General features: G+C 46.5%; 2 protein-coding genes across 2 annotated transcripts; one reads left to right on the top strand and one right to left on the bottom strand.

Moving 5' to 3' along the window:
- Nucleotides 1–3,408: 3,408 nt before the first annotated feature.
- NDUFB2 (NADH:ubiquinone oxidoreductase subunit B2) lies at nucleotides 3,409–8,486 on the bottom strand. The gene is made up of 4 exons (XM_053254785.1): nucleotides 8,311–8,486; nucleotides 6,907–7,051; nucleotides 4,844–4,937; nucleotides 3,409–3,481 (listed from the first exon to the last, which is right to left on the bottom strand). The coding sequence occupies exons 1-3, from the start codon at nucleotides 8,406–8,408 to the stop codon at nucleotides 4,866–4,868; spliced, it is 315 nt and encodes a 104-aa protein (XP_053110760.1). The 5' UTR covers nucleotides 8,409–8,486; the 3' UTR covers nucleotides 3,409–3,481; nucleotides 4,844–4,865.
- Nucleotides 8,487–9,012: 526 nt separating this feature from the next.
- On the top strand, nucleotides 9,013–26,004 carry LOC128326893 (uncharacterized). Its single transcript, XM_053254749.1, has 12 exons — nucleotides 9,013–9,038; nucleotides 9,469–9,682; nucleotides 10,824–11,189; nucleotides 12,051–12,142; nucleotides 12,321–12,498; nucleotides 14,109–14,340; nucleotides 15,207–15,769; nucleotides 17,500–17,605; nucleotides 21,397–21,590; nucleotides 21,946–22,109; nucleotides 23,493–23,742; nucleotides 25,760–26,004. Exons 2-12 carry the CDS (start codon nucleotides 9,470–9,472, stop codon nucleotides 25,982–25,984), a joined length of 2,583 nt encoding a protein of 860 aa, XP_053110724.1. The 5' UTR covers nucleotides 9,013–9,038; nucleotide 9,469; the 3' UTR covers nucleotides 25,985–26,004.
- Nucleotides 26,005–27,072: the final 1,068 nt, after the last annotated feature.

Raw genomic sequence — 27,072 nt, 5'->3', positions numbered from 1 at the left:
ATGTCTGTACTTAGGTCAAGTCAGGGCATGTGTCCGTCTAGCTTGGCTGGCAGATAGCTCTCCAGGGTCTCGTCCAGGCCTGCTACCTTGAGAACCTTGACCCAGAGGTGCCAGGGATTGATCCAGGGACTTTCTGAATGCTAAGCATGTGCACTACATGGAGCTATTGCACTACTATGGTGCTATCCCCCCCCCCGAAAAACCCCAACAACCCCCCTTCATTGTTTATTTTCACCCCATTGGTAGCTGAGAACTTTATTTGAGAGAACTTGTTTTGTTTGTTTTTACATTTTATATCCTGCTCTTTCTCCAAGGAGCCCAGAGTGGTGTACTACATACTTAGGTTTCGCTTCACAACCCCCCTGTGAAGTAGGTTAGGCTGAGAGAGAAGTGACTGGCCCAGAGTCACCCAGCTAGCCTCATGGCTAAATGGGGATTTGAACTCAGGTACCCCTGGTCCTAGTCTAGCACTCTAACCACTACACCACACTGGCTCTTCTTGTCTAGACAACTTTGCAGTTTCCAAAGCAACAATGTCTGTCTATTCCATTCAGCCTCTGTGGGTACTATTCCTGCAATTACATTTCTTATCACACTTTGAACTGTATTCAGAGTTATGCCCATTTCCCCTTTCTGAACTAGGAAAATGTGAAGCAGGTGACTGGGTACCATTTTGGATTTCCAAAGGTTGGCCAGTTAGTTTTGACACCTTCTGTATTACATGTGTTTGTTTTGTGGTGTTAGGACCTTTCAGATGGGGGGGGCAGGGGTGGAGGGGAAGCACTCATTTTGGGACTGTGTTGAAGCCGAAGAAGCCACAGATCAATAGGGGAGGGAGGAAAATGTGATGTGAGGCTGAGTTTAAATAACCTTGGACTTAAATGGAAAAAAACAAACCACAACCCTAAGTGCAATAATGTACTTTGAAATGCAAAACTGTGAAGAGTTAAGAGAAATAACCCCATTTCTTCCAGAACCACCTCCTTGCCCCGCTCCTGTGACTAAAACTTGGCAGTGACCAGCCTGTGTGTGTAACTTCTTTTTAGCCCTTAAGAGGAGTTCAGATGTTCAATTAACAGAAGCTTGCTACGTCTTCAGCTTGCTCCTTTTGTAATGCAAGTCCCTGGCTTATTAAAACAATGTACGAGTGACCCAGGACAGCAGCTTCACACATATCATGCTCCCAAACTAGTAACTCTCTTTCCCAACTAATGTTGACCAGTGTTGATTTATCTAGACCAGCAGTTCCCAACCTTGGGTCCCCAGCTCTTGTTGAACTCTCATGACTGCCAGCCACAATGGTCAAAGGGAGGTGTAGTCCACCAACTTGGGGGCTCTAGATGATGATGTTCCCAACTGATGGTTCCCTGCACTTCAGTAGGGAGGAGATGATAATATATTGTGATGCGATAAGAGGAGTGCAACTGAAACTGAGGCACCTCCTGCCCAACCACTGGACTGCAATAGCCCTTCTAGCCTGAGTAGGAAGTATGCTAATCTAACCAGCACCTCTCTTGGCTTTTAGGGACCAGTGATGGGCAAAAGAGTTGTTTCTGAGCAGTTGGAAACAGCAGCTAACTTCCCTGTTTAAATTTTCTGTTATCAGAAATATATGTTTGCCTTGTTCATTCTGCTGCTTGCTTTATAAAAGTGAATAAATCCAATGACTGCTTGGTTTACATAGGCTGCCCTTTCCCTCTTCAAGTATGCTACTTCTTGGTTAACTAGGGAAAATGCACTGGTTATTTTCTCTGTTCCTGCACTGGAGAATCATTCCAATGCTTTGTTTTAATGTAGCACTGATGGTTACCAGGCCCCGTTTGCAATCACTCACCACTTTAGAAGTTTGGCTGCAGCACAAGAGCATGTAGCTAACAATGGTCCCTTTCCCCATCCTCCTCTGCTGTAGTAAGGACTCCTAGTTATGCCTACAAGGGCACTTGATGGAAAGGAAGTTGAGACCATTGGAGCACTAAGGGAGGTGCTACTGCTGCAGACTCACTGCCCTCCAACCTCAAAGTGATGAGCAGTCTTTGGACAGAACTTGCAGCATCTGTTTGGGCCCTACAGAAACGATGGCAAATGTCCACCAGTAAAACAGCTTCAGGGGGAACACAGATTACTCTAGGAAGTTGCTGAAAAAGGAGAAATATGTATAGATTAACTAGTGCAGTGCAATGTATATCCCAATCCAGCATTCCTCAAAGCTGTATTTACCACAAGATGTGAGTCTCCAAGTCTGCAATTTTAAAGATCTGTTTTCCCCCCAAAGGACTGTTTATATCCATAGCTACTTTTAAAAGGACAATGGATTAAATACATGTTTAAAGGCCTGTTTCTAATTCACAGGGAAATGTTTTTCAGCTTTGTTTAATGGATCACTGCAGCTCTTTTCTCCCTGCCTCCAAATCTTTCCATCCCCAGTTGTTCACAGTAAATGCTTGTACAGATTTTCAGTTTTCTTCTCCTCTGTTATCCCTTTCACTTAAACTCCCTTCATTTGTATTTTGGAGCTTTTTCTCTCATGTAAATTTGTACAGTGGGAAATATTGTCCAGTTTGGTTTAGAGAGCATGGAGACAAAAATTTGATAGCTGAAAATTCAGATCGGAGAAATATTTGTGTAAAGTTATTTAAAGAACTCTGTATTATATAAAAGGTAAAGTTCTATGTATTTGATGTGAATACTGCTATAATAAAGATGGACTGCATGTTAATGGTCTCAGAGTATTAATAAGGGTGATAATCATCAATCACTGGTTCAGAATGCTTTCTCCAAGAGTTGTCGCTACCTAAATACAGGCCTGTGCTATTGTACTTATACATCTCTTGTATTCTTCAGATCTAAAGCCCAAAATGCTGAATCTTAATTCCATTCTAGCCCTAAGAATGTTAAGAGTGTTTACTTCTGGATGGTGGTCATTGGATAACTCCCTACTAAAGACAAAATACCAGAAACCACTGATAGTGGCTTTTTGCAAAAGCTACATTTCATGACTTGTACAATATGAATGCCCTGCTGAATCACTTTACTATCACTCCTATAGTTCATATAGTTCCTATAGCTTCTATATATTTCAGCTGCCATTTAGGAGTCTAACCAGGAAGCAGGTTATAAATCCCCAAGTGTGTGGAAAATAAGAACTTCACTTCCTCTTCTCAGCTTTCCTAAACCACCACTAATTACTGTTAGACACAGAGTTCACAGTACTCTTCTGCAGGGGCATTTGCTGCCCACTGTGTTTCTGAGCTCTCAGATCTGTGTTGGTAGTTCCTAGGAGAGCTGAGTTATGGTAGCCTCATACAGAATACACAAGTTTTCAGTTACAACACAATGACCAACTAATATCCTCTCCCCAAGAGAGTTCATCATCCTATGTGGAAACATTCAGCACCTCCAGAGACAGAATGGTCTTGTTAGCTTTATTTATCATTTTAATTGAGTCTAAAGCATCAGTTTCTGTAAGTCTCCTCCCAGAAGTCTGCAAGCAATAAAGACAGATTGTTAGTTTGGCTGATTTGCCAATAGAATCAACTAGAAAAATGGAGCATGAACAAGACAAGCATATTACTCCTCAGTAAAGTGTTAATCTCAAGGACTGATTTACCAAAACAGAAATTCAGCATTTTGTGAGGTGGACCAAATGTCTGCTTTAGAAATTGTCTACCCACAATAATATACCATGGGGAATCACAGACACAGCAACAAAATATAAACAGCAATCCGTGAAATAACAAGGTGGAAAAGTATTAGACATACATATGGAAATATATAAACACACCATGATGCAACAGATCTCAAACCATGGAAAAATCCAGCAAGTAACACCACATGTACAAATGCATGAATGTGCAAGAAGTTAAAGATGGAATCTTTACAGCTGGAGAGCAAAGCACTATGAAGCCAAATAAGCCAAACATGTCATAATAATCCACAAAATTCTTCAACAAGTGGAAATGTGCAGAGATTGAAGAATGAAGATACTTCTGGCATCTTTGACTTTGTAGCATTCTGCATGTTTTGCATTCCAGCTGTGAAGAGTCCATCTTGAACACTCATGGTATATGTTTATATATTTCCATATTTATGTCTAATACCTTTTCACCTTGTTTAAGGTTATTTTGCAGATTGCTATTTATATTTTGTTAGAAATTGTCTAAGCTTCACCTAACAAATGAAGTTACCAAAACACTACAGTAGAAGTTCTGTCCCAACAGACCCTTTCTGTTTTCTCTTGAGTTTTTAATGGCACCATGCAGTGTTCATAGGCAAAATATATAGGCCTTCATCCTTAAGGAGCTTACAAGCTGGAAGTCAACTCACCGATTCAGACAACCCAAAGCATTCACTGGGTGGGAAGGCAACCAGACTCCCACCCCCATTTTTTCCAGCTCTGGTATAAAATGGATGTTTAAATCCTAGTTAGGAAAAACAGTTTGGTGGTTCATCTGACCCTGGAGATGGTTTATAAACTGGTTTACCTAACCAGGACTTGACAGCACACAAGAGATGGAAAGTGGGAAGAGGCAGGCAAGCTTGCAAATTTTCAACTGGACTGGATGACAACAATGATAGGGACTGAAATGTGGGCAAATGTTTATCCCACATTGGATAAAGATTTGCTCACATTTGGGCAACAAAAAAAATCTTGGTTACAAATTGAGAATTTTAAATAAACTCAAGTTTTTTATATGTTAACCATCTGATACATTCCAGGATGGGTGGTATATAAATAAAGGGATGTGGCAATATTTCAGTTACTAGGTTTCACTGTCCTCACTTTTTTAGTCTTTGTCAAGGACTTTGTGTAAAGATACCATAGAACTTGTCTATAAAAACTTACTTAGGAACAGGCTATTGAAAGTCTAGTCATCATCAGGAGGGATTCCCAGCTCCTCATCTGTCCACTGAGAAGGATCTGGATATGGAAAGTGGCCCTGTAGGAGCAGAAGGAAAGAAGTTGAACCGTTGAAATCATAAACCAAGGCAATGGAGAGGTTTGGTACAGAGGCTGCCAAGCATGCGTCTTCCACAGAGACAGGCAAGGTACAACTGACCATATCAGCTAAAGGGGGGCACTGCTATAATTGAGGTACATGGGCACAAAAGATTGCATGTGTCTGTCTAGGACTACATGCAACTCTTTAACAGCACTGTCTCAGTCCATAAAGCTACTTTTGATAATGCTGTTTGATCAACTCATCACATGATCCAGTAGTACTAGCATTTTTAATATTTCCCCTTGTACTCTGAATGAAGGCATTAGCTGCAGATGTTCTATTACTACTACTCTCCTTTGATGAGCTCAGTTATATTAACAGTACTAGACAGTTTTGTATTCAGATATGATGCAAACATATATACATTATTAACCTTAAATTGTATAAAGGGTTTAGTTTATAGAACCAAGTTCATGTCTCAAGTTTTAACATACTAAAAACCCTTCCAACTACAGGGCTAAGCATGAGGTGTGCATACTAGCTGCTAAAGGCCCAAGGCCATAGTCTTCTGCCATGGGTTTCACCTTACTTCTCACAAAAGCAGAAAAGGGGCTGGATTACCTTCCCTTCAGAAGAAAGTTAAATTGTTAGGGGCTTCAGGAAAAGAGTGATGGGAGGAACAGGATAGAGGTTTATAGAATGAATGTGTGGAGAATGTAGATAGAAATGCTCCTCTCTCATAACACATTGTGACCCAACACCGATTGGCAGTAGATTCGGAACAAGCAAGTAGTACTAAAGCCCTGCTAATTGAGCAAAGAGGCACCTTTTAAAGCAGTGACTCATATTTAGCAGTACAAGAGTAATTGTCCTTATTCAACCCAGATAACCTCCCTTCCAGTGGCGGCGGCTGCTGCTGTCTGCTTCTTTTAAAGACTGAGTCCCTTTAGGACAGAGAACCATCTTATTCCTTTTTCTATATAAACCATATTGAGAAGCAGCGTGTACAACTCCAATTTATTTTTAAGTTGCAACTACAGGATATGGTAACAAGGTGCTTAGGTAGCACTAAAAGAGGAACAGAAAATGAATGGAATATGAGTATTGATTAACAGAAGCTGTTATACATTATACAATAGAACCTACATATTCAGAGGCAATGTGCCACTAAAACCCATTGCTGTGGGGCAAATGGAAGGGAAGGGATGTTGCCTTCATTGTGGGTTTCCCAGAGCCATCTGGCTGACCAGTCTGGGAAACAGGATTCTGAACCTGAGGGACCTTTGGTCTGATCAAGCAGTGTTCTTATATTCTTGAAGCCTGACAAGTGTTTTATTCCCCTACCTGTCTTCAGTCAAGCAAGGTGCTAAGAGCACACCAGCACCTGTGTGATGAGTACCAGAGACTTGTAACAAGTTCAAGACATGATGACTTTTCTCCAGTGAGCTTAGTGCTAGGGGTGGACTGAGATTTTAGTTCACGTTAACAGGAAATCTGTTTATAGGGGCCAACCCCAAGATTTAGGAATTAGACAATGACCCTTGACAAAATAACAAGATATTGAGAGGGAAGGCTTCACTTTTCCCTCTTTACAAGTAACATACTTAGAACAGGAACAGGGCTACCATGGACAAGGATTTTATTAAATAATTCTATTTCTGAACATCTTAGTCTAGGCACCACAGCTCTCTGGCACTTGGGATTTGTCAAGTCCTGACCAGGATTACTGTCAGACCCTAGTCTGAGTTTTCAACAATGCAACAACTTTAGAACTCGAGGAATGTCAAGCTTTTTAAGACCCCGCTGGTTACTCTCAGGACACAACTTGAATTTGTAGTAAGGAACAAGATAGGATTCCGCTCAGAGCGGTGAGACTTGAGCAACCACATCTCTCACTCTTCCCACAGGGAGAGAATAAACTACTACTACTGCTTTCTAGACTTTCCCAGCCCATTTCAGTTCTTACCAGCACAGCATCAGGATCATGCCAGAAGTGCCACAGGATCCAGAACCACATCATACTACTAAGCACTTCCGCCTTGATCTGCTGAGATTTAGTCAGCTCTGGGAATTGACGATAGCGAGGTTCAATGTGTACTTCTCCACTTGCACTGCAAGATGAACACAGATTTCACCAGGCTTGAGTTCCTTTACTTGGCCCACCTCCAAGGAGGATTCCAATGGGTAGTGGGCTATCCCCCCAAAATATTTCCCACTCCCCCCATCCACCAGACTGGAACTTTAAAGCAGACAATGTCAGACAATACAGTTAGTATAGTTCTATAGATCAAATTATTTTAGAAGGCTTCCATTGTTTAAAGAAGCCTCATCCACTCACTACTAACTAAATCGAGAACAAACAGCAGAACCCAGTGCAGCAAGGTAGGTAGGAGACTCTTCCAATCTCCCAGGAGCCAGACCAACCCCTGAGCTTCCTTCTTAGTCAGGAACTGGGCTGGGTGAGATCATGTGAGCAGGCAGCTGCAGGTTCATCCTCTCTGCAGATTTTAAGTGCTCTGGTACTGACCTCTCTCCCCACCAGTGTCTTTTCTGTCACAGGGTCTTGGACAGCAAAAGAAAATCAGCCTGGAAAGCAGACTGGAAATTTTGGGCTAATCCCAAAAGGAAATATATTCCATGTGGAATATGGCCCACTTCTGGAATAAGTCTGAAACTGTCAAGTGTGTTTCATTAATAAGGTAAAGAAGCTAACAATATTAATTATTACCTAGGTAGCTAAATCATTAGGGCATATTTTTCTGTATTGCCAATCAATTCAGAAGTGCAGGCACTCTCCATGACAGCCCTGATGGCTATGCCCACCCAAACAGCCAGAGAAGCCAAGAAGTACCAGCGCTCCATCCCTACACCGCCCCCCACACCCTTGTATGCCCATTTTATAACGATCTTAGGCGATCCTTAATTACTCCCCTATTAGTAAGTTTTCTAGGACATTCCACTAAACTTTATTTAATCTGGCTTCTTTCTGATAAACACCCAGGAGTCACAACGTTGCAAAATTCTGTGTTGCAGTACGCAAAAGACAATGGGAGTTAATTAACGAAAAACAATGATTGTAATGGACAAAGCTTGTATGCTGTTTTACTGCTTTTGCGCGTGGAAGGGGTGTGAAGCTGGACGGAGCCTGAAACAGAGATAATGTAATGCCCTGTCTTATCTCTAGAAACCTTCAAGGTATAACAGAATTCTCGCCCCCCGAACATCATTTCTTTGCCACCCTTTGGATCCCGCAAATGGACGCCCCTCCCTGCCCATCTCCCAGGCTGGGCTGTGCTTCACCCTTCCCCAGAAGGCGTCAAGCCCTCCTTCGGTGCCCCCTTTCCCCACCCTGCCTCCGCCGCCTTCTTACCGCCGGACTCCCGAGGCCCTGCTCGCCCCACCTCTGCTGCGGAGGACCAGGGCGGCCAAGCGCAGCCCACCGGTCACTCGGCACAGAGGCCCGACCATCCTGGCGGCCGCCGGCGGAGCCCTTCGACCTCCAACACGATTATCCTCGTCCTCCCCCCCCCGCCCCCCAACATCGCGTTCTACCATTGGTCAGGCGACACCTCCCAACAACCCGCGTTCTTATTGGGTGCCACGCGCCCGGCTTTCTTTGGCGCGTACCATCCTAGTCAGAGGAGAGGCAAGAAAGATGAAAAGCTCCCTGATGGAAGAGACAGGGACACTCTTTCTGCCTCTTCCTCATCGCGACAAAGTGGGAAAGAACACGGGCCCTCCTCGCTCCGCCGCTGTACGCGCATTAATGTCCTCCTGCTCCAGTTGGCGTGTAGAATGGACCAGCCTGGGAAGTACCAAGTTCTTAGAATGAGAGGGATGCGCGGATGGGTGTTTTTAGTTATATTTTTCTCCCTCACAACGACAAAATTGGTTCTTCCTACCCAGTCCAGTATGAAATTGACTTGTGGGAAGTCAACAATTCTAGGGCTTTTCATATTGTTTAGGAATTAGCAAATACACGAAAGGTCTTCCCACTCCGTTCGGGAGTTGACGGTGGTCTTGCCTGTGGCGTCTTGTTGCTGGGCAACGGACCGGGGCTACAGTACTGTATCTTACAAGAGGAGGGGAGGGGGTCAGGTGAGTTGGACGAGACGAAGTGTGGCAGGGGGGTCTGAAGAGACAGAAGGGAGTCCCCAGATGTTCTCCCAAAGCAGGTATGCTTAGAATTGCAGCCTCTGTCCCAAGAACGCCCCTGAATCCAGCACCAGATTAAAAGTTCTGCCTCTCTTCATCCCCCTTTGCAAAGTCCCTGATGCTCTCGCTGGATTTGCCTGCCACATGTCTTGGACATAGGCTGGACGGCTGTAGCAAGCGCCCCTCCTAGCTAGGACCCGTGTTTAGAGGAAACAGAGAAATCCAAGTATGATAAAATCTGAGCACACTGTGGGTTGGGAGGAAATTTCATGAGCCCAAACTGAAACTTTTCTTAAACTGGATTATGTGTTTTGCTCGTTTTTCATTCTTCTTCCCTTTCTTCTTTTTCTTCTTCCTGTTATTTATTTTGTAGTATGGAGATCATGCCTGGGATTTCCCAGCCCTGTTGTGGTACCTTGCCTCTATTGCCTGATATCCATGAACAGAATGTGGCTTTTGTGATCTGTGCATCGGAGAGGGAGCCCTCCAGGCTATGTGTCCTGAAAGAACTTCTCATAAAGACTCTATTTTCACTGGCCAGCAAGCCCGTGGATTCCATGTTCAGTGTGTTCAGCAGTGCCACTAAGGTAATGGGAAACATCACAGTGATGTAGGATAACAGGAACCTGTCTCCACAGAAAAAGACATGAATATATGAAGCTGCCTCCTATTGAGTCACTCGGTCCACTTAGCTGAATATCGTCTGTGGTGTTAGAGTTTCAGATGGGTCTTTCTCAGCCCTAGCTGGAGATGTCAGAATTGGAACCCAGGAGCTTCTGCATACTTGCTGAGCTATTCCCCAGTGCTTGAGGCAAGGGTGCAGCATTTAAAAAAAAACAAAAACATAGGAGTCAGCCAGATTTTCTAAGAGGCAGCTCAGAAAAATATTGAGACCTGAGTGTTTCCGTGAGAAGATGATCCCTTCCTGGACTGACTCATTCTGATCTCATCCCCTGTATATGATTACAGCCTCCTCTCTTTCTCTCTCTGGGCATGATCTCAAGCTCTCCTTATCAGCACTATGTCTCCAGACCTGAGCTCTGTAGCCCTCTGTAAAGTTTCAGACTTGAGTCTTTCCCAGCCCTAACTGGAAATGCCAGGAATTGGACCAGGGACCTTCTGCCTGAGAAGCAAGTGCCCTACTGCTGAGCTACAGCCTTTCCTCTACCAGCCATTCTAAATCAAAGCAACAATCACTTCCAAGCCAACCATGCAGTGAGCACTCCTTGAAATGTGCAAACTTTGCTGGCATCCTGACTCAAAAAACATGTTGCGCTAGTGCAAGGCTGATGTACCAGCTGGTTGCGCTAAGTCTGGAATGTGTATTCCAGACTAGCGTTGCGCTAGCACGAACTAGTTTGCACTCGTGCGACAAGGTGCACAAACTTTGGCAAATCACATATGTTTTGCAGGGAACTTTGGCACAATAGCACATGAGCACAATTTTATGCGTCCCTGTGACTTTGCACAGCTATGTGATCTTCTTGCACTAGCACAGGGTTTCTTAACCTTGAGCCCCCAGATGTTGTTGGACTACAACTCCCAGAATCCCCAACCACAAAGGCCATGTCTGGGGATTCTGGGAGTTGTAGTCCAACAACACCTGGGGGCCTGCACCTGCACTAGCGCAATTTTGATCTTTGTGCAAGCGCTTGGTTTGTCCGGATGTCAATCTTTGCCATTGTATGTCATGGTCCATCGCTGATCATTCTTTCATTTCTTCTTCAGGAGTTAAAATGGAGGCCTGGAATGGTGGAATGTTCCCTTACCAATGTTGCTGAAGCATCTGCCTGGATCCGAGCCCTTCATTGTGGCAGCGAGGTCATGGCCCGGAGTGCAGTGGCAGCAGCACTGGAAGAGCCCACTTGCCAGGCTGTGTACTTGTTCACCAGTGGGCTGCCTAAGAGTGCCACAGAGGAAAGCTGTAGCCACCTTAGCCTGATGAGGCCAACATGCCCGATCCACACTGTGCACTTGATAGGAAATGACGAGCACAATAAAAACAGCTCACAAGAAATATTGGAGAAAGTCGCCCAGGAGTCTGGAGGCTCCTTTCAAGTGATCAGGCTCAACTGTGACAGAACTTCAGACGAGGTAAATAGCAATCAGGAAGCTGCCTTATGCTTAGTCAGACCATTGTTCGAGAGGAGAGCTGGTCTTGTGGTAGCAAGCATGACTTGTCCCCATAGCTAAGCAGGGTCCACCCTGGTTGCATCTGAATGGGAGACTAGAAGTGTGAGCACTGCAAGATATTCTCCTCAGGGGATGGAGCCGCTCTGGGAAGAGCAGAAGGTTCCAAGTTCCCTCCCTGGCAGCAACTCCAAGATAGGACTGAGAGAGATTCCTGCCTGCAACCTTGGAGAAGCCGCTGCTAGTCTGTGAAGACAATACTGAGTTAGATAGACCAATGGTCTGACTCAGTATATGGCAGCATCCTATGTTCCTATGTTCATAAGCTCAGTATTGCTTGCACTGATTGGCAGCTGTTCTCCAAGATTTCAGGCAGGAGTCTTTCCCAGCCCTACCTAGAGATGCTGCCAGGCACTGACCCTTCTGGACCTTCTGTGTGCTAAGCAAATGCTCTTCCACTTTGCTGCAGCCCCATCTCCTGAAATGTGGCAACACTGAATTTGAGGGTTGTTTCACATGTACAGCATTTGACTTTTCTTCATTTGGTCAGCCTTGATTATCTTCAGGCTGATGTATGAGCTTGACTCCATACTGCACTAATATTAACTGATATTAAAATTATTCCAGATCTATGGAGGCTCACTCATCCATGTAAGTCATCACTTGATGTTCTAGCCATCAAAGGGTGGACAAGTATGTGTGAACTGATCCAAATTGCCAAATCCTTGAAAAGGACCACAAGGCTGTGCAGTCTTGACATTATCCTGGAATGGGTAATCCCAGAGATCCTTTCCTGCTGTCTCATTTCATGATTCTTCTTTCTAGGATAATCCTGGCTGCTTTGCAGACATTCATCATTCCAATTGTATGAGCCAGCAGCACTGCTCACCTCTGCTGACTGATCATCACAAAGCACAGTAAGTTGATGGAGTGTGGATCTCATTGATCAATAGATCATCTAGCTAATTTTAGATTATGAAATGATGAACTAATAGCTTTTGTGTTTATTCTTCAGCATTGATTTACATAGATCTGTGTAATCTAGAATGATAAATCTTGTCCTTCCTGGAACATGCTATTTTCTTGTGTCCACAGTTTTTCTTTGGGTGCACAGAGCTCGAATTCTCCTAATATCTTTCTGGGAAGTTCAGTAAAGGAAGATTTAGTGGACTGGTTCCCAGAGATCCATGACTTCCAGAGGGGAATCCGGGTCCTGGCCAGAAAAGAAACAGATGGGTATTACTATCTAGGTCACATAGTCCAACAGGTGAAGGTAAGTTGTTGTTGTTTTGTAATGTAAAGAATGACTGGGAACCCTTCCATGTCGGTCATTTTTAGCATTTTGGCATTTGTCTTTCAGGATAATTCATTTTCATTATGTCTCCTGTGAGAACCTTGGTGAACGCTAAAGATGCCTTAAATCTGGCATTCTCAAACATGGGTCCGCAGGTGTTGTTGGACCACAATTCCCATCACCTCCAGCCACAATGACATTTGACCATCATGCTGAGGGTGATGGGAGTTGTAGTAGCCCAACCACATCTGGAGACCCACCTTTGAAAACGCCTGCCTGAAGTGTTACAGTTTCCAGTTCTTGAGTGTCAGGACAAGCCAAAGCATAAGACAGATGACATTATTTTGTAGTATGGAATGAACATTTTCTTAAGAGGTTAGAATACCTAGTTTAGGAAGATGGAATCTCAACAACATAAACAATCATCTCCAACAATAGAATTAAGATCATTTTAGGAATGTGCTTGAGAACACTTCTGGATTCCATCTTTGTTCAATGGGACATCTTATGGCAGCCTTGGCCTGCTCTGATTGATCAGTGGCCTGATTTGATGAAAGTCACTTCTTCTGGAAGAACATTCCTCCCTCTTGTCATCATCTGCTTTTAAGGTGTTTGATTGGGTAGTTTTATTGTTTTAGTTTTGAATGGAATTTTCATGGTTGATGTCTTGACACCGCCATTGCACCAGGTGGTTGCTCTACCTAGTTGCACTAAGACTGGCACTTGCGTTCCAGACTAATGTTGTTCTAGCACTTGCATAGCAAGGTGTGCAACCTGTGACACACCTCATACCTTTTGCAGGGACTTTTTGCACAGTAGCGAAGTAGCACAATTCCAAACATCTCCATGCTTTAGCACAGCCATGCAGTCTTCTTGTGTTAGCACAATACATCCATTGGTCCATCTGGCTCAGTACTGTCTGCACAGATTGGCAGCAGCTTCTCCAAGGATACAGGCAGGAGTCTCCTTCACCCCTATCTGGAGATGCCAGGGAGGGAACCTTCTACATGCAAGCAAGCAGATGCTCTTCCCAGAGCAGCCCCATCCCCTGGAGGCTGTGGTGGCTGCGCCACCGGGGGTGGGGTGCAGTGGCAGCTTTAAGTGTATATTAGTAGGTGCTTACCTCCTGTACTGCCACACCCTTCCCAGCAGTGGCATGCCACCCAGCACCCGCTGCGGTGGAGGATCGACTCCGCCACTCAGCTGGTCTCTGCACATGCGTGGGGGCAATTTGCGGGCCACACAAATGGCCTCTGCCCGCTGAGTGGAGGGGCCAGTCCTCCGCCACAGCAGGTGCTGAGCATCATGCCGCTGCTGGGAAGAGCTTTCAGCACCTACTAATTAACGCTTAAAGGTGCCTCCTGCCACTGCCTCCGGTAGCAGCCACACCTGCGGCCACCACCTGTAGGAAATACCCTACAGCACTTACACATGCAGTCTCCCATTCAAATGCAAACAGGGCAGCCCCTGCTTAGCAAAGGGGAGAATCCATGCTTGCTACCACAAGACCACCATAGACAGTGGATAGATCGACAGTTCTAAGGCAGCTTACTGACTTCCCTGGCAACATTTCTGGCTTAATCTCACAGGGCTCCAGAGAACGTGTTCTAATTGAGTTTGAGAGATCCCAGCGATCATTGAAAGGCAAGGTTCAGCTTCGCATGCAAGAAACGCCTCTCTATGATGTCATCCATCATGAGGATGGCAGGTGGCAGCCTTTAGCTCCAGGCGACAAAATCCTGGCTCCGTGGGAAAAGAAAGGGGAACGGTATGGCCCAGGCGTTGTCCTCCAGGTTGCAGAGATGGAGCCACCTCATTCCGGTATTTCTTGTTTTCTCCCTCAACACAGCATCCATTGCATGGATATGATGCCTGCCCCAGATAATTTATTGTGGCTACAGCCTGTTTAGATCTGCCCTTGATCCCACTGAGAACTTCTGAAGTGCTCTTATTGCCCTGAAAGACATCCATAGGGTTATACCTGCAGAGGGAGAACTAAACAGCTCAGACTGTTATTAGGATTTTTATTTATTATTTATTTATTTTCCCATTTATATACTGCTGTTCATAAAAACTCACCCTAAGGTGGATAATTCTGTGGAGTAGTGACGTCTGCTGTCATGGTGGAACCAGGGGCCTTGGGATCCTATGATAGACCAATGATTCCCAATGTTTTTCATCCTGAGGCACACTTACATTAAAAAGAAAATGGGCTATGGAGAGACCACAACTCCCCCAATACACATAACAGGTTTTTTGTGCCAGCAAAGCTGGCACATAATTTTTATTTATTTATTTTAGTTTTTTTCTTATTTTAATTGTATGTATATACAGTATGTATGTATGTATGTATGTATGTATGTAATAGTCACCCCCCTCCTGGAGCTTATTTGCCCCATAATAGACTAGGAAGGATCCATCACTCTCCGTGCATAACAGAGCAAGCCAGCTCCAAAAGTGGGGAACTTAAAGTTGCTCCTTTTATGCACTGGGAAGGACATGTCCTGCCTGGTGCATTATGGGGCAAATTAGCTTCCAAAGCAGGGAGTTTAGATTGCCCACTTTTGGAGCAGACTCAGAGGAAATCAGCAGCGCCACACTAGTATGCCATGGCACGCCGTTTGGGAAACACCGGGGCAGATCATGCCTGCTTTTAAAACGTGGCTTCCCATGTGTTCTGCTTACAGCTTTTAAAAACAGCAAAGTGCTGGTGAATTTCTGGAATGGTCAGACTAAGGAAGTGTCAGCGGATGTTGCTGTGAAGATCCCTCCTTCTTGGAGTGAACGCATCGTCCTTGAGCTTCAGATGCCATTAGGAGCCAGGCAGATGTTGTTGGAGCAGAACCCGGATTATCCAGCAGTTGTGCCTCCTGGCTACAGAGCATCAGGACCTTGCAGACACAACCATTTTGGTCCAATCCACTGGCATAATAGACCAAAGGCCCAGTGTGCTGGTCCTGGCTGCCGCTCTCCCCACCGCCCCCTTTGTCATTTCTGCTTCCCAGCTTGGGAGTCTGTTAGGTCCCTGGGATGTACAGTGCAACCAGATGATGCCTTGATCCCAGGAACCGACGTGACAAAGGAAGAACTGATTAAAAAGATAGAAGAGCAGCTGTCAAAAGGGAGGCTGCCAATTTCCAAAAGTTGTGTGAGCGAGCAGGACGCGAGCAGGAAGCTAAAGAAAGAAAAAAACTCTGTAGATCTGAAATCTAGCGAAGCGACGGAAAATGCCATTGCAAAACCCAAGAAGGTACAAAGCTGCAAGGACTAAGCTGGTGTCACGATGCCTTATGTTAGCTGCAGGATATCACAATCCTTAGTCCCATCATTTCTGGTCAAAAAGGCCAAGCAGAGCAATTACAAGATATTGCCAGCCACAGTGACCAAGTCAGAGGACTCACAGTCATAATGATCCATAATGCTCAACTCCCCAAAAACATTTTTTGATTGGGTCGTATTGAACATTATGGCTCCAATTGCTCCTTTGTGCATGGAGGAGAGTGAGTGAGAACATTCCTTACCTCCCTGCCCATCTGGCATACAAATTCCCCTTCCAATGCTGCAACTGTAGCCATCTGCATGGGGTGCGACTGTAGAAGTTCCCGAAGGCTGAGACTCTGCTTACCACTGCCCCTTGTGGTGACTTGCTGCACTGCAGCAGCATTTGAGTTTCCAGCTGCTATGCTGGCCCCGCCCTGTAAGTCCCATTATTGCAGGAGTAGGCAGCCTTGGCACACTGTGGCTGGGAATGATGGGATCTGTAGTTCAGCAACATCTGGAGGGCCAAGGCTGCCTACTCCTGCAATAACAAGACTTACAGGGCAGGGCCCACATTGGCTTCCCTGCAGGCAGAATCAGAGGCTTCCTGTCTGAAGCAGACCTTGCCTCAGTTGCTGCAGTGCATTTGTTCTTGCTTGCTTCCTTGACCTGCCTGCTCACCTTGGCTTTGATGTGCTCCTGACCTTTGGCTGCTGGTTCGGCCCACGGACACCTGAGCGTTTCCTTGTTTTGACCTCTGGCATGTTCCTGACTTTTTGGCTTCCGATTTTGATCCCTGCGCCCTGATTGAAACACAGGAAGCTGCCTTCTACTGAGTCAGACCATTGGTCTATCTAGCTCAGTATTTTCTACCCAGACTGGCAGCAACTTCTCCAAGGTTGCAGGCGGGAGTCTCTTTCAGCCCTATCTCGGAGAGGCCAGAGAGGGAACTTGGAACCTTCTGCATGCAAGCATACAGGTGCTCTTCCCAGAGCGGCCCCATCTCCTAAGGGGAATAGTTTACCATGCTCACACATTTAGCCTCCCATTCAAATGCAAACCAGGCTGGACCCTGCTTAGCAAAGGGAACAATTCATGCTTGCTACCACAGAACCAGCTCCTGGTTCTCCCAGTCCCAGCTTCTGGCCGTGTGCTGCTGCTCATGGCTCAGCCCTGACAGTAACATTCAAACAGGGCCAAAACATGTAAATTCCAACAGGTATAGAGCCCTTTCACAATGGTGGTGTCCTAGATAAAGTCTGGGGAGTGACCATGCTCTCTGAGCCTCTGAGTATTTTATACATATATGTCCTATTTCAGTATTATGCTTCTGCAGAGATGGTCAATGCTTGGAGTGGATAAGGCACTAGATAAGTCATGCTCTCACACCCCACACACATAGGGAAGCAACTGGAGTCAGCCCCTTATAATAAAGAAAAGGGGTTACCTTGAGTACCACCTTGTTTATTATTACAGTAATTTCTGGACCATTTCCATCTTGTTTGGTTTTTTGCCATCCATCTTTTACACAAATGTCACTTATTTCATTCATCTCTGGGGAAAATATACTGATATAACTATACCAAGATGTCATGTAAACACATCTTGTATATTAAGATTTTTCCCCACTCTACCCAACTGCGCAGGGTGAATTATAGCACGTCCATCTCTGTCACTTCCCAATGTGCTCTCCAGTTTTTGGTTCTTTATTGGTTTCTACAGGATCATCAGAGGGAAAGGGCTTCAGGAGATCCGAGGGAAGGGACTGGCACCAAGGTGGATGTAGCTGTCAACACAGACAAACGTGTAGCTTGGCAAAACCAGAAAGGTAACATAGCTGTGGTGAAGGGGATGTAGGGGCTTCCAATGACTTTTGGATAGGTATTGAAATAATAGACCTACTGGCTGATTCATGGAAACACGAGCCTTGGCAAACGAAGGCAATCAGAAGGACTCATGGTATGCCAATGTCCTGTCCTGCTTGCTGGCAAGGCTGGGCTGGGCTGGGCTGCAGGATCTTGGCGAGATCCAAGGGAGCAAGCTGACTCAACACCAGTCAGAGGCAGACTGAGCCCTTAAGTACCTGTGAGCCCAGACTCCACCTCCCTGCCTGAAGAATAGAAGCCTTAAAGGGGTAGCCTTCTAGCTTGGACTCTGGCACTCCTCTTCTGCTCTATCTGTTCCTGCCAAACTTCTTGTTGGTATCCAGCTATTAAGAGTGTGTGTGCGCACTATAATATTGTGGTAATTTATACTTTGGTCATTTTTTTAAAAAAAAAACTAGGATTAAAAACAAAACAAAAGAAAAGTTATGCTGGATTAGACCAAAGGTCTGTGAAGTTCAGCATCCTGTTTCCCGCAGTGGCCAACCAAGTGCTTCTGCACTGCTGGAGATTCAAAGTTCTTTTTTGGCTGTTTTAGTAGCAGAGCTGTGGTTGACACACACTGCACAACATTCTGTCTGCCTTTTTAACAAAATGTGCACACAATTCCACCAGAGTGCTCTTGCACAAGTGCACAAAGTTGCATAAATGCAGTTGTGTGATGGACAGCCACTGGAAATAATGGCCATCCATCACACAACTACCTTTGCATAACTTGGTGTGTTTGTGCAAGAGTGCTCTTGTGCAGCTGCATGTACATTTCATTAAAAGGCAGGCAGAATGTTGTATAGTATACAGTGGTCCCTTGACTTACGAACTACTCGACATCCGAATTTTTCGACTTACGAAAGGAAAAAGTGGCCGCACGCTTACGAATTTTTCGACATCCGAAAGGAAAACTGCCTCTTTGCCCCCGCCAGAGGCCGTATTTTACAGAATAACGGGGCGCTGGAAACCAGCCGCCCCCCCCCCCGCCGCGAGCAGATTAAGCCCAAAACTACTGCTACCACCGCCGTCGCCCGCCCTCCCTCCCTCCCAGCCGCCCGCCCGCCCGAGTCCTCACCCGATGATGCCGTTGAAAACAAAGAGAGGAGCTACCGAACAGAGCTCCTCTCTCTATGAAGTCCTGCCGGCTACTGAAGCTTTGCGTGCGCGCACCGCAAAGGACGCCGATCGCCGGAGGCCCAGTCTACCCGCCGGGAAAAGGCCTGGTAGACCGGGCCTCCGGCGATCGGCGTCCTTTGCAGCGCGTGCATGCACGCACACAAAGCTTCAGTAGCCGGCAGGACTTCATAGAGAGAGGAGCTCTGTTCGGTAGCTCCTCTCTTTGTTTTCAACGGCATCATCGGGTGAGGACTCGGGCGGGCGGGCGGCTGGGAGGGAGGGAGGGCTGGCGGGCGGCGGCAGTGGTAGCAGTAGTTTTGGGCTTAATCTGCTCGCGGCGGGGGGGGGGGGCGGCTGGTTTCCAGCGCCCTGTTATTCTGTAAAATACGGCCTCTGGCGGGGGCAAAGAGGCAGGAGGGGTAAGCAAGCCCTCCCCGCCCTAAAAGGAAGGCCCCCCTTCGGTGCCGGTCCGGACTGCTCCGGACCGTGCACATCCCTAGCATTTTGCATGCCTTTAAAGTGCACTTGATAAAGAGTTTTGTACATAAAACTGGGTGTCTGGGTCTTTTTCCTAGGCTCCGGAACGAATTAATCTGTTTCCAATGCATTCCTATGGGAAACCGCTTTTCGACTTACGAACTTTTCGACCTACGAATGTGCATTCGGAACGGATTAACTTCGTAAGTCGAGGGACCACTGTAGTAGGCCATGCATTGTCTTTATCACATCTATGGTATTATTTTTAATCACCTATCACCCTAACAATTACAATTATAGGAAATATAGGATACAATACAATTATAGGAGATATAGGATAAGGAGGTGGCAAAGAAGCTGAATGAGTTATTTGCATCTGTCTTCATGGCAGAGGATACTGACCATATACCCACTCAGGCTTGGAGGCTGAAGAACTGGGCCAATTTGAGGTGACCAGAGAGGATGTGCTAAACTGTCTTGAAAAACTAAAAATCAACAAATTGCCAGAATCAGATGACATCCATCCAAGAGTTCTGAAGGAACTCAAATGTAAAACTGCAGATCTCCTAGCAAAAATATGTAACTTGTCCCTACAATTAGGCTCTGTACCAGAGGACTGGAAAGTAGCCAACGTAACTACAATTTTCAAAAAGGGATCCGGGGGGATCTGGGAAACTACAGACCAGTTAGCTTAGCTTCTGTACTAGGAAAATTGATGGAAAGGACAAAATTGTTAAACCTATAGAAGAAAAGGCCTTGCTGAAGGAGAACCAGCATGGCTTCTGCAAGGGCAAGTCTTGCCTCACTAACCTTTTGGAGTTCTTTGAGGGTATCAACAGGCATGTGGATAAAGATGTTCTGGTCGGCACAGTGTACTTGGACTTCCAAAAAGCTTTTGACAAATTTCCCCACCAAAGGCTCTTGAATAAACTTAGCAATCATGGGATAAAGGAACAGGTCCATGTGTGGATCGGTAACTGGTTGAAGGACAGGAAACCGAGGATAGGAATAAATGGACAGCTCACAATGGAGGGAAGTAAGAATTGGGGTCCCCCAGGAAGCTTTACTGGAACCAGTGCTCTTAAACTTGTTCAGGACTTATCTAGAAGTTGGGGTAACCAGTGGCCAAATTTTCAGATGACACTAAATTATTTAGGGGAGTGAAATCCAAAACAGTTTATGAGGAACTCCAAAATGATCTCTCAAAACTGGGGGAGTGGGTGACAAAATGGCAAATGTGGTTCAGTGTAAGCAAGTGTAAAGTGATACTTACAGGGGCAAACAAACCCCAGCTGCACATATACATTGATGGGGTCTGAGTGGTCAGTGAATGACCAGGAGAGAGATTTTGGGCTTGTGGTAGACAGATCGTTGAAAGTGTCAGTGCACAGCAGCTATGAAAAAGGTCAGTTATGTGCTAGTGATCATTAGGAAGGGGACTGAAAACAAGAATGCTAATATTATGGTGCCTTTATACAAATCTATGGTGTGGCCACATTTGGAATACTGCATACAGTTCTGGTCACCATATCTTAAGAAGGACATTGTAGAAGGTGCAGAAGAGGGCCATCAAGTTGATCAGGGGCCTGGAGCACCTTCCTTTCGAGCCAAGGCTACAGCATCTGTGGCTTTTTAGTTTGGAAAAGAGGTGACTATGGGGAAACATGATAAGAGATATATAAAATTATGCATGGAGTAGAGAGAGTGGACCCAGAGAGATTTTTCTCCCTCTCTCGCAACACTAGAACTAGGTGTCATCCCATGAAACTGAAGGCCAGGAAATTTAGGACAGACAAAAGGAAGTACTTTTTCACAAAATGAATAATTAATTTGTGGAATTTTCTGCCACAGGATGTGGTGATGGCCACTAACTTGTATGGCTTTAAAAGGGACTTAGACAATTTCATGGAGGACAGGTCTATCAATGGCTACTAGTTTGGTGACTATAGGCTACCTCCAGCCTTACAGGCACAATGGCTATAAATACTAGTTGCAGGGGAGCAACAGCAAGAGAGAGGGCATGCCCTCACCTCTTGCTATGGGCTTCTAAGAGGCATTTGGTGGGCCACTGTGTGAAACAGGATGCTGGACAGGCCTTGGGCCTGACCCAGCAGGCCTCTTCTTAAGTTCTTACAGGTTGTATTTTGTGCGACAGGATGTTTCCAGCCCAGTATGAATAAATCTTTAGCACAACCTTCCCAAAGGAGTCCTCCTCAGCAGGCCTATGCTGGAAGCACTTCCCGACTCCAAACTATGTTTGCCTGGGTGGATCAATCACTGAAGAAAGACCATTCAGCCATCCAGTCGGCTTTGCCTATGAGGAGGAGCTACAGTGCACCATCTGTGCAGGTGAGAACACCCTTCCTCTCATCCTTGCTGCACTTGGGCATCTTATGTTAAGAACTTTAGGACAGCCCTGCTGGATCAGGCCCAAGGCCCATCTATTCCCACAGTGGCTCACCGAATGCCTCTGGGAAGCCCACAGGCAAGAGGTGAAGGGATGCCCTCTCTCCTACTGTTGCTCCTCTGCAACGGGTATTCAGGGGCATCTTGCCTCTGAGGCTGGAAGTGTCCTTTCTCTATTCAGCTATGCAGGGCTGACCTATCTGAAGAGCATTTCAGTGTTATATTGAGGTGAAGACCAATAGAAGAGTAGTTTACTTGGGGGAAACTCATCTGAACATGAAAGGTTCTTCCTTCTCAGAGATTAGGGGCAAAAGAAGCAGCTCAAGATGGCTCAAGAGAGAAGGACATCGACATGGCCAGAGTAGAGTTTAGACGTAAAAAGTGGGAGCAGAGGCGGCTCAAGGAAGAGCAGAAGAATCAGGAGGAGCACCTCAAAAGAGAGCTACTGCTTGAGAAAAAGAGGTAATACAGGGACGAGGACTAAGACTGCAACAAACATAGCCTAAGACAGTCGGGCCTCGGCTATTATGTTAACTCCATTTTCAATTGTTGTGGTTTCTAAGTCCGTCGATCAATAGGAGGAGTCATAGCTCAATGGTAGAGCACATGCTTTGCATATAGAAGGCCCCAGGTTTCTCTGCAGCCATCTCCAGTTGAAGGAACTATGGTCGCAGAACTTGCAACGACCTCTACTTGTGATCTTGAAGAATGGGTTACCTTACTTAGCTAGATGGGCCAATGGTTTGTCTTTGCAGCTTGTTACATCAATATATTTTATCTAGATTGATCCTTAGTTAAAATATTGAACAGTATTTTCAGATGTCCAGTATCACATGCCCAGTATTTTTGGGAACCATTGTAACCTTCTGCTTAGCATGCTGAAATGCCTAGAGCTGTACTTAAGAAACAGGCAGTTTCTCCTTTTGTGTAAGAGTCTGAGCATAACAGTCCAGTGAATACTTGTGTCTTGTCCTGACCCACAGACAATAACCCATGAAGTCCAATATAATAGGCAGCAGGGCAAGGCGTTTCAGAACCCTGGAGAACTCCAGGTGAACAACTTGTACCATCAGGGACCAGAGCTGGAATGAGCACTTAAGTGCCTCCTGGCTCAGATGACCCCTCCCTCCCTCCTTCCCTGGAGAGCAGAGAGATTTAAAGGGGTAGCCCTCTGGCATGGAGTCTTGTATTCCTCCCACACTCCATGTTTCCCCTGACCGGTGTGCAGGCTTAGGGGAATGCAAGGTACTTGATAAGGTACCATCAGGGGGCTCAGGCTGAGAGTAAAAGGCTCCATGGTAGGGATGTGCATGGAACACGGGCTACTTCCGCTTACTTCCGGTCAAAGGAGAGGACAGGGCAACCCTGCTGGGCTGGTTTTTAAGCAAGTGCCAGCAGGGGAAATGCGACGGGGTGCACCCTCCCCCACCCTTCAAGTTATCCCCACCCACTCGCCTTCAAATTGCCCGGAGTTCGAACCCATTCAGAGGCCTGTAAAAAGGGCTCTGAACAGGTTCGTGCACATCCCTACTCCATGGTTCTCTGGTTCTGGGGATTCTGGCTTTGGGGTATCCTGGCTGGGCTCCAGCCTGCTGTCAGAGGCTTGGGCCAGGGTCCAGGGCAGTGTTCCCTGCAACAAGGATTTCCAGACGTTGTTGTCTACAACTCTCAGCATCCTCAGAGCAGTGGCCTTTGGCTGGGGATTCTGGGAGTTGTAGTCAACAACATCCAGTGATCCCTGTTAAAGTTACACTCATCCCCTTCTCCTCAAGGGTGGACTCTGGGTGTCTACTCAGGGCGGAGGTCATGACAACTTGGCTTTCCCTGGCCCTTTTTTTGAAACAGGCAGAGATCACACCAGCGAACCTTGCAAGGCTCACAAAAGCAGCAGCAGACCAGAGACCGGGCTGGGCAACACATGGAACAACTCCAGGCAGCAAGAGCGGAGTGGAAAAGGCAGGAATTGGCCTTGCAGGAAGAGGAGAGGAACAGAGAGAATCAAAGGCTGGACTTCTTAAAGAGACAACACGGACGGAGAGAGAAGGGGCTGACTGAACACAACCAAAGTAGTGATGACCATGAGAAAAAGAGACTGGTGAGGGCCAGTTTCTTTTACTCTCTCCCATTCCCCGTTTCCCAAAGCATCCCCATCATATGGAGAGAGATACATGGGATGGAAGCTGAGCAGGTTTTACTTCATATGAAGAAAAGCCATGTTCTTTATCAAGGAAACCCAGACACAAAGAGACCATAAGGCCGTTCACACAACCTTTTAGTGGGGTGGGGAGGGTGGCAGGGTTGGGGGAAGCAGGATGGCACCTACCTTCCTCCCAGATGATCCAGTATCTTCCTGTGCTTGCATGGCTCATGCACCCACACAAGCCACACTGAAGACCAGGGAAACATAGCCTGGCCTCCAGAAATCCAGCAGTGCACCCAGCGAGGAATGCAATGCATTGGGGGATTTCCCCAGAGCCAGATGCTCTAGGCACCCAGCTCTGTCTGCTCGGGCTGACACACCACTGGGGACCCAGGGAGAAGGACACGCTTGTGCCCTTCTACCTAGGTAAAAGCCCAGGGGTTTGTGGGGGGAACCCTAAGCTATCCAGCAGGGCCGCACCGGGATTTTCCGCAAACCTGGCATTTCCCACAAATAGCCCTACCCTGGTAGGGCTGTGCAACCCCGGGTAGAGCTGTTCGTGTGAACAGCCTTAATATCAAGTAAATAACTGTTTATATCTGCTTCACTTGCATCGTTTATTTGGACTGTAAAAATTGTAGGGGTGGGTGGGTTTGGTGTGTGTATTATGAATTGGAGTGGAGTTGGGCTATTGGATACCAGGTGAGGATGGGAGGGGAGGAGAGCGAGCGAGCATGAGAATAGCAGTGTAGTATGGCAGGCCTGATCCGTCTTATTTATTTGTTATTTCTCTGTGTAAACCGCCCTGAGCCATTTTTGGAAGGGCGGTATAGAAATCGAATAAATAATAAAATAATAATAATAACAACTTAGGCCACCCAGCTGTTTTTGGACTACAATTCCCATAATCCCCAACCAAAATGGCCAATAGCCACAAATTATGGGAGTTTTAGGCCAACTTCTGCAGGAGGGCCAAAGTTGACCAGCCCTGTAGTATGGACTCTGCAGTTTCTGATATTCTGAACCAAGGAGGTTTAAATTCTGCAACTAGAAATTTTGAGTTCTGTGATCTGTATAAATTATGCAAATGTCTGTGTTTATCTAGTTTATTAAAGCTACTTTATTTTGGTTATGCTATCTGAGAGGATGGCCAAAATAACTGTTTAGAGCATTGAAATTTTACCTCCTGGCCACTGGATATGCTGCTCAATTCTCAACTACCCCGAGCTTCTTAAGTTATCAACAGCCCCTGCCCACACCCTTTTGGTTCTTAAGGAATAGGAATGTGTTGTTGTTTTTAAACAAAACAAAGTTTGATTTTCAGGATCCTGCATTTGACTCCTAATCACAATTTCTGACAATACTAATTTTGTATTGTGGGGGGTGGGGGTAGGGGGTGGAGCTGTGAAGACCCACAAAATATTCTTTACCAAGTAAGATTCTACTGTGGTCCTGATCCAGCTATAGTCAACTAGTCAGGCATAATAATTAGTGTCTGTCATTCATGGATAATAATTAGTGGTTGTCATGATCCCAGCTTCAGGAAGCAGCCAGAACTCCAACCCAGGGAAGGATGAGTTAACCTGGCCAGGGTGACCAGCAGCACCAGCTGTGGAGGCACCAGATCCAATAGGGAATCTGGTTCTCTCAATTATGAGTCTTTGAGTAAGAGACCCGCCAGATGCGGCCCCCTCCTCTACCCCAAAACCTGTTTCCCCAGAAGGACTGGCACTGTCTACCCCGGGACTCATGTTAAGTCTCTTCTTAAAAGATCTCCAGGAAGAAAATATCCCCCAAATTCCCTAGACAATGTAATTTGTTGCATGGTGCATTTGAACGTGCAAGTAAGAAATGTGTTTTTTGTGCTGCTGTCAGATCAGTCTTGGCATACTCCATGCCAGCTTTCTGTGATCAGTATAAGAGGGATACTACTGTGCAGGATTTTAAATTCCTTTCGTGTCCTTTCCTGTAGGAGCTGCTCAGAAACAGAATGCAAGCCATGCAGAAGAGTCTGGAAGTTGCAACCCAGGAGCAGGATATCCGGAAGAGGGAGAAAGAGGCTAACAAAGGGCTCGTGTTCCAGAAGAGGGACCGGATGTCCCAGCAGGTGGAGAAGGAGAACCAGAAACAGCGGGACCTCCAACAGCATCTCCGAGAGCAGAGCCTCCTGCTGCTCCGAGCCTCACTGCTACCATAAAGACACCATTTGAAACGGTTCCACTGAGGCTGTGTAGAGGCAATGGTTTCTCAGAGAACCGGAGCTGGTATTTGCAGAGAACAATCCTCTATAATAATATGTAGAGTGTGATCCCGTGCCGCCCGTGTCTTTCTCGCCCATTCTGGGCATGCGCGGAGCGCATGCCCAGAATGGGCGAGAAAGATACAGCTGCCCAGACACAGCGGCCATGATGAGCGGGGAGAAGCGGCCGCTGAGGAGAAGCAGCCGCCGCAAAGCCAGGCAGGGGAAAGAGGCAGAGGGGGAAGCTGGCTGAGGCGGTGGCGAAGCCGCAGCCTCGAGCCAAAGCCGGACTGGGGGGAGGCCGACATGTGGGAACCGGGAGGGGGCCAGGAGGGGAAGTCGCCAGAGGCGAGTCGGCGGCCGCTTCGGCGGCAGACACGAGCCGGCGGCTGCAGCACCGACGGAGGCCAGCCGGGGAGCCAGAAAGCCGGAAAGGGGAGACCGGCGGTGGAGGGGGGCCCTTGCCCGGCCGGGGAGACCAGCCGTGGCATGGAGGCTGGTGGCAGCGGGGGGGAATGATGACAGGGGGCCCAGAGCGCACAACTCCCCTAGCGCCCATTAATTTAATGGGCCAAAAATAACTAGTTTACTATAATTGCTTGCAAGACTCACATTCATTGCTTATGTCCCACCCTGGCTGTGATCAAGCCTGTTTGGTTTTTTTTAGAGAGCAAGATGTACCCCAGAAAATCCTAAAGCAGCCCCTAAATAGCCAGCTCCTCTGCTTCCAGGTACAATTCAAAGTGCTGGTTTTGAAACAGGAAGTTCTAAATGGGCTGGGCCCAAGGCACCCTCCCCTGTATGAACCTGTCCCACAGCTGAGATGACCATCTGAGCTCTTCTGGGTATCCCCACTTTCTGAGGTTAGGTAGGGGGCTGCCAGATAGAACTTTCTCTGTGGTGGAACTCCCTTCTTGTTTACAGGAATAAGCACACACACACACGCACACACACATTCCGAGGGAGTCTTTCACCTGGTGGTTTCTCTGTTAGCTGTTAGGCACCAGGCAAAGTATGACGTATTTTACATGGTCTTTTGATGATGG

Source organism: Hemicordylus capensis, chromosome 5 (assembly GCF_027244095.1).
Source record: "Hemicordylus capensis ecotype Gifberg chromosome 5, rHemCap1.1.pri, whole genome shotgun sequence".
NCBI lineage: Eukaryota > Metazoa > Chordata > Lepidosauria > Squamata > Cordylidae > Hemicordylus > Hemicordylus capensis.
Note: the sequence above shows the minus strand (reverse complement) of the source record. Positions and strands in the feature narration are given on the sequence as shown.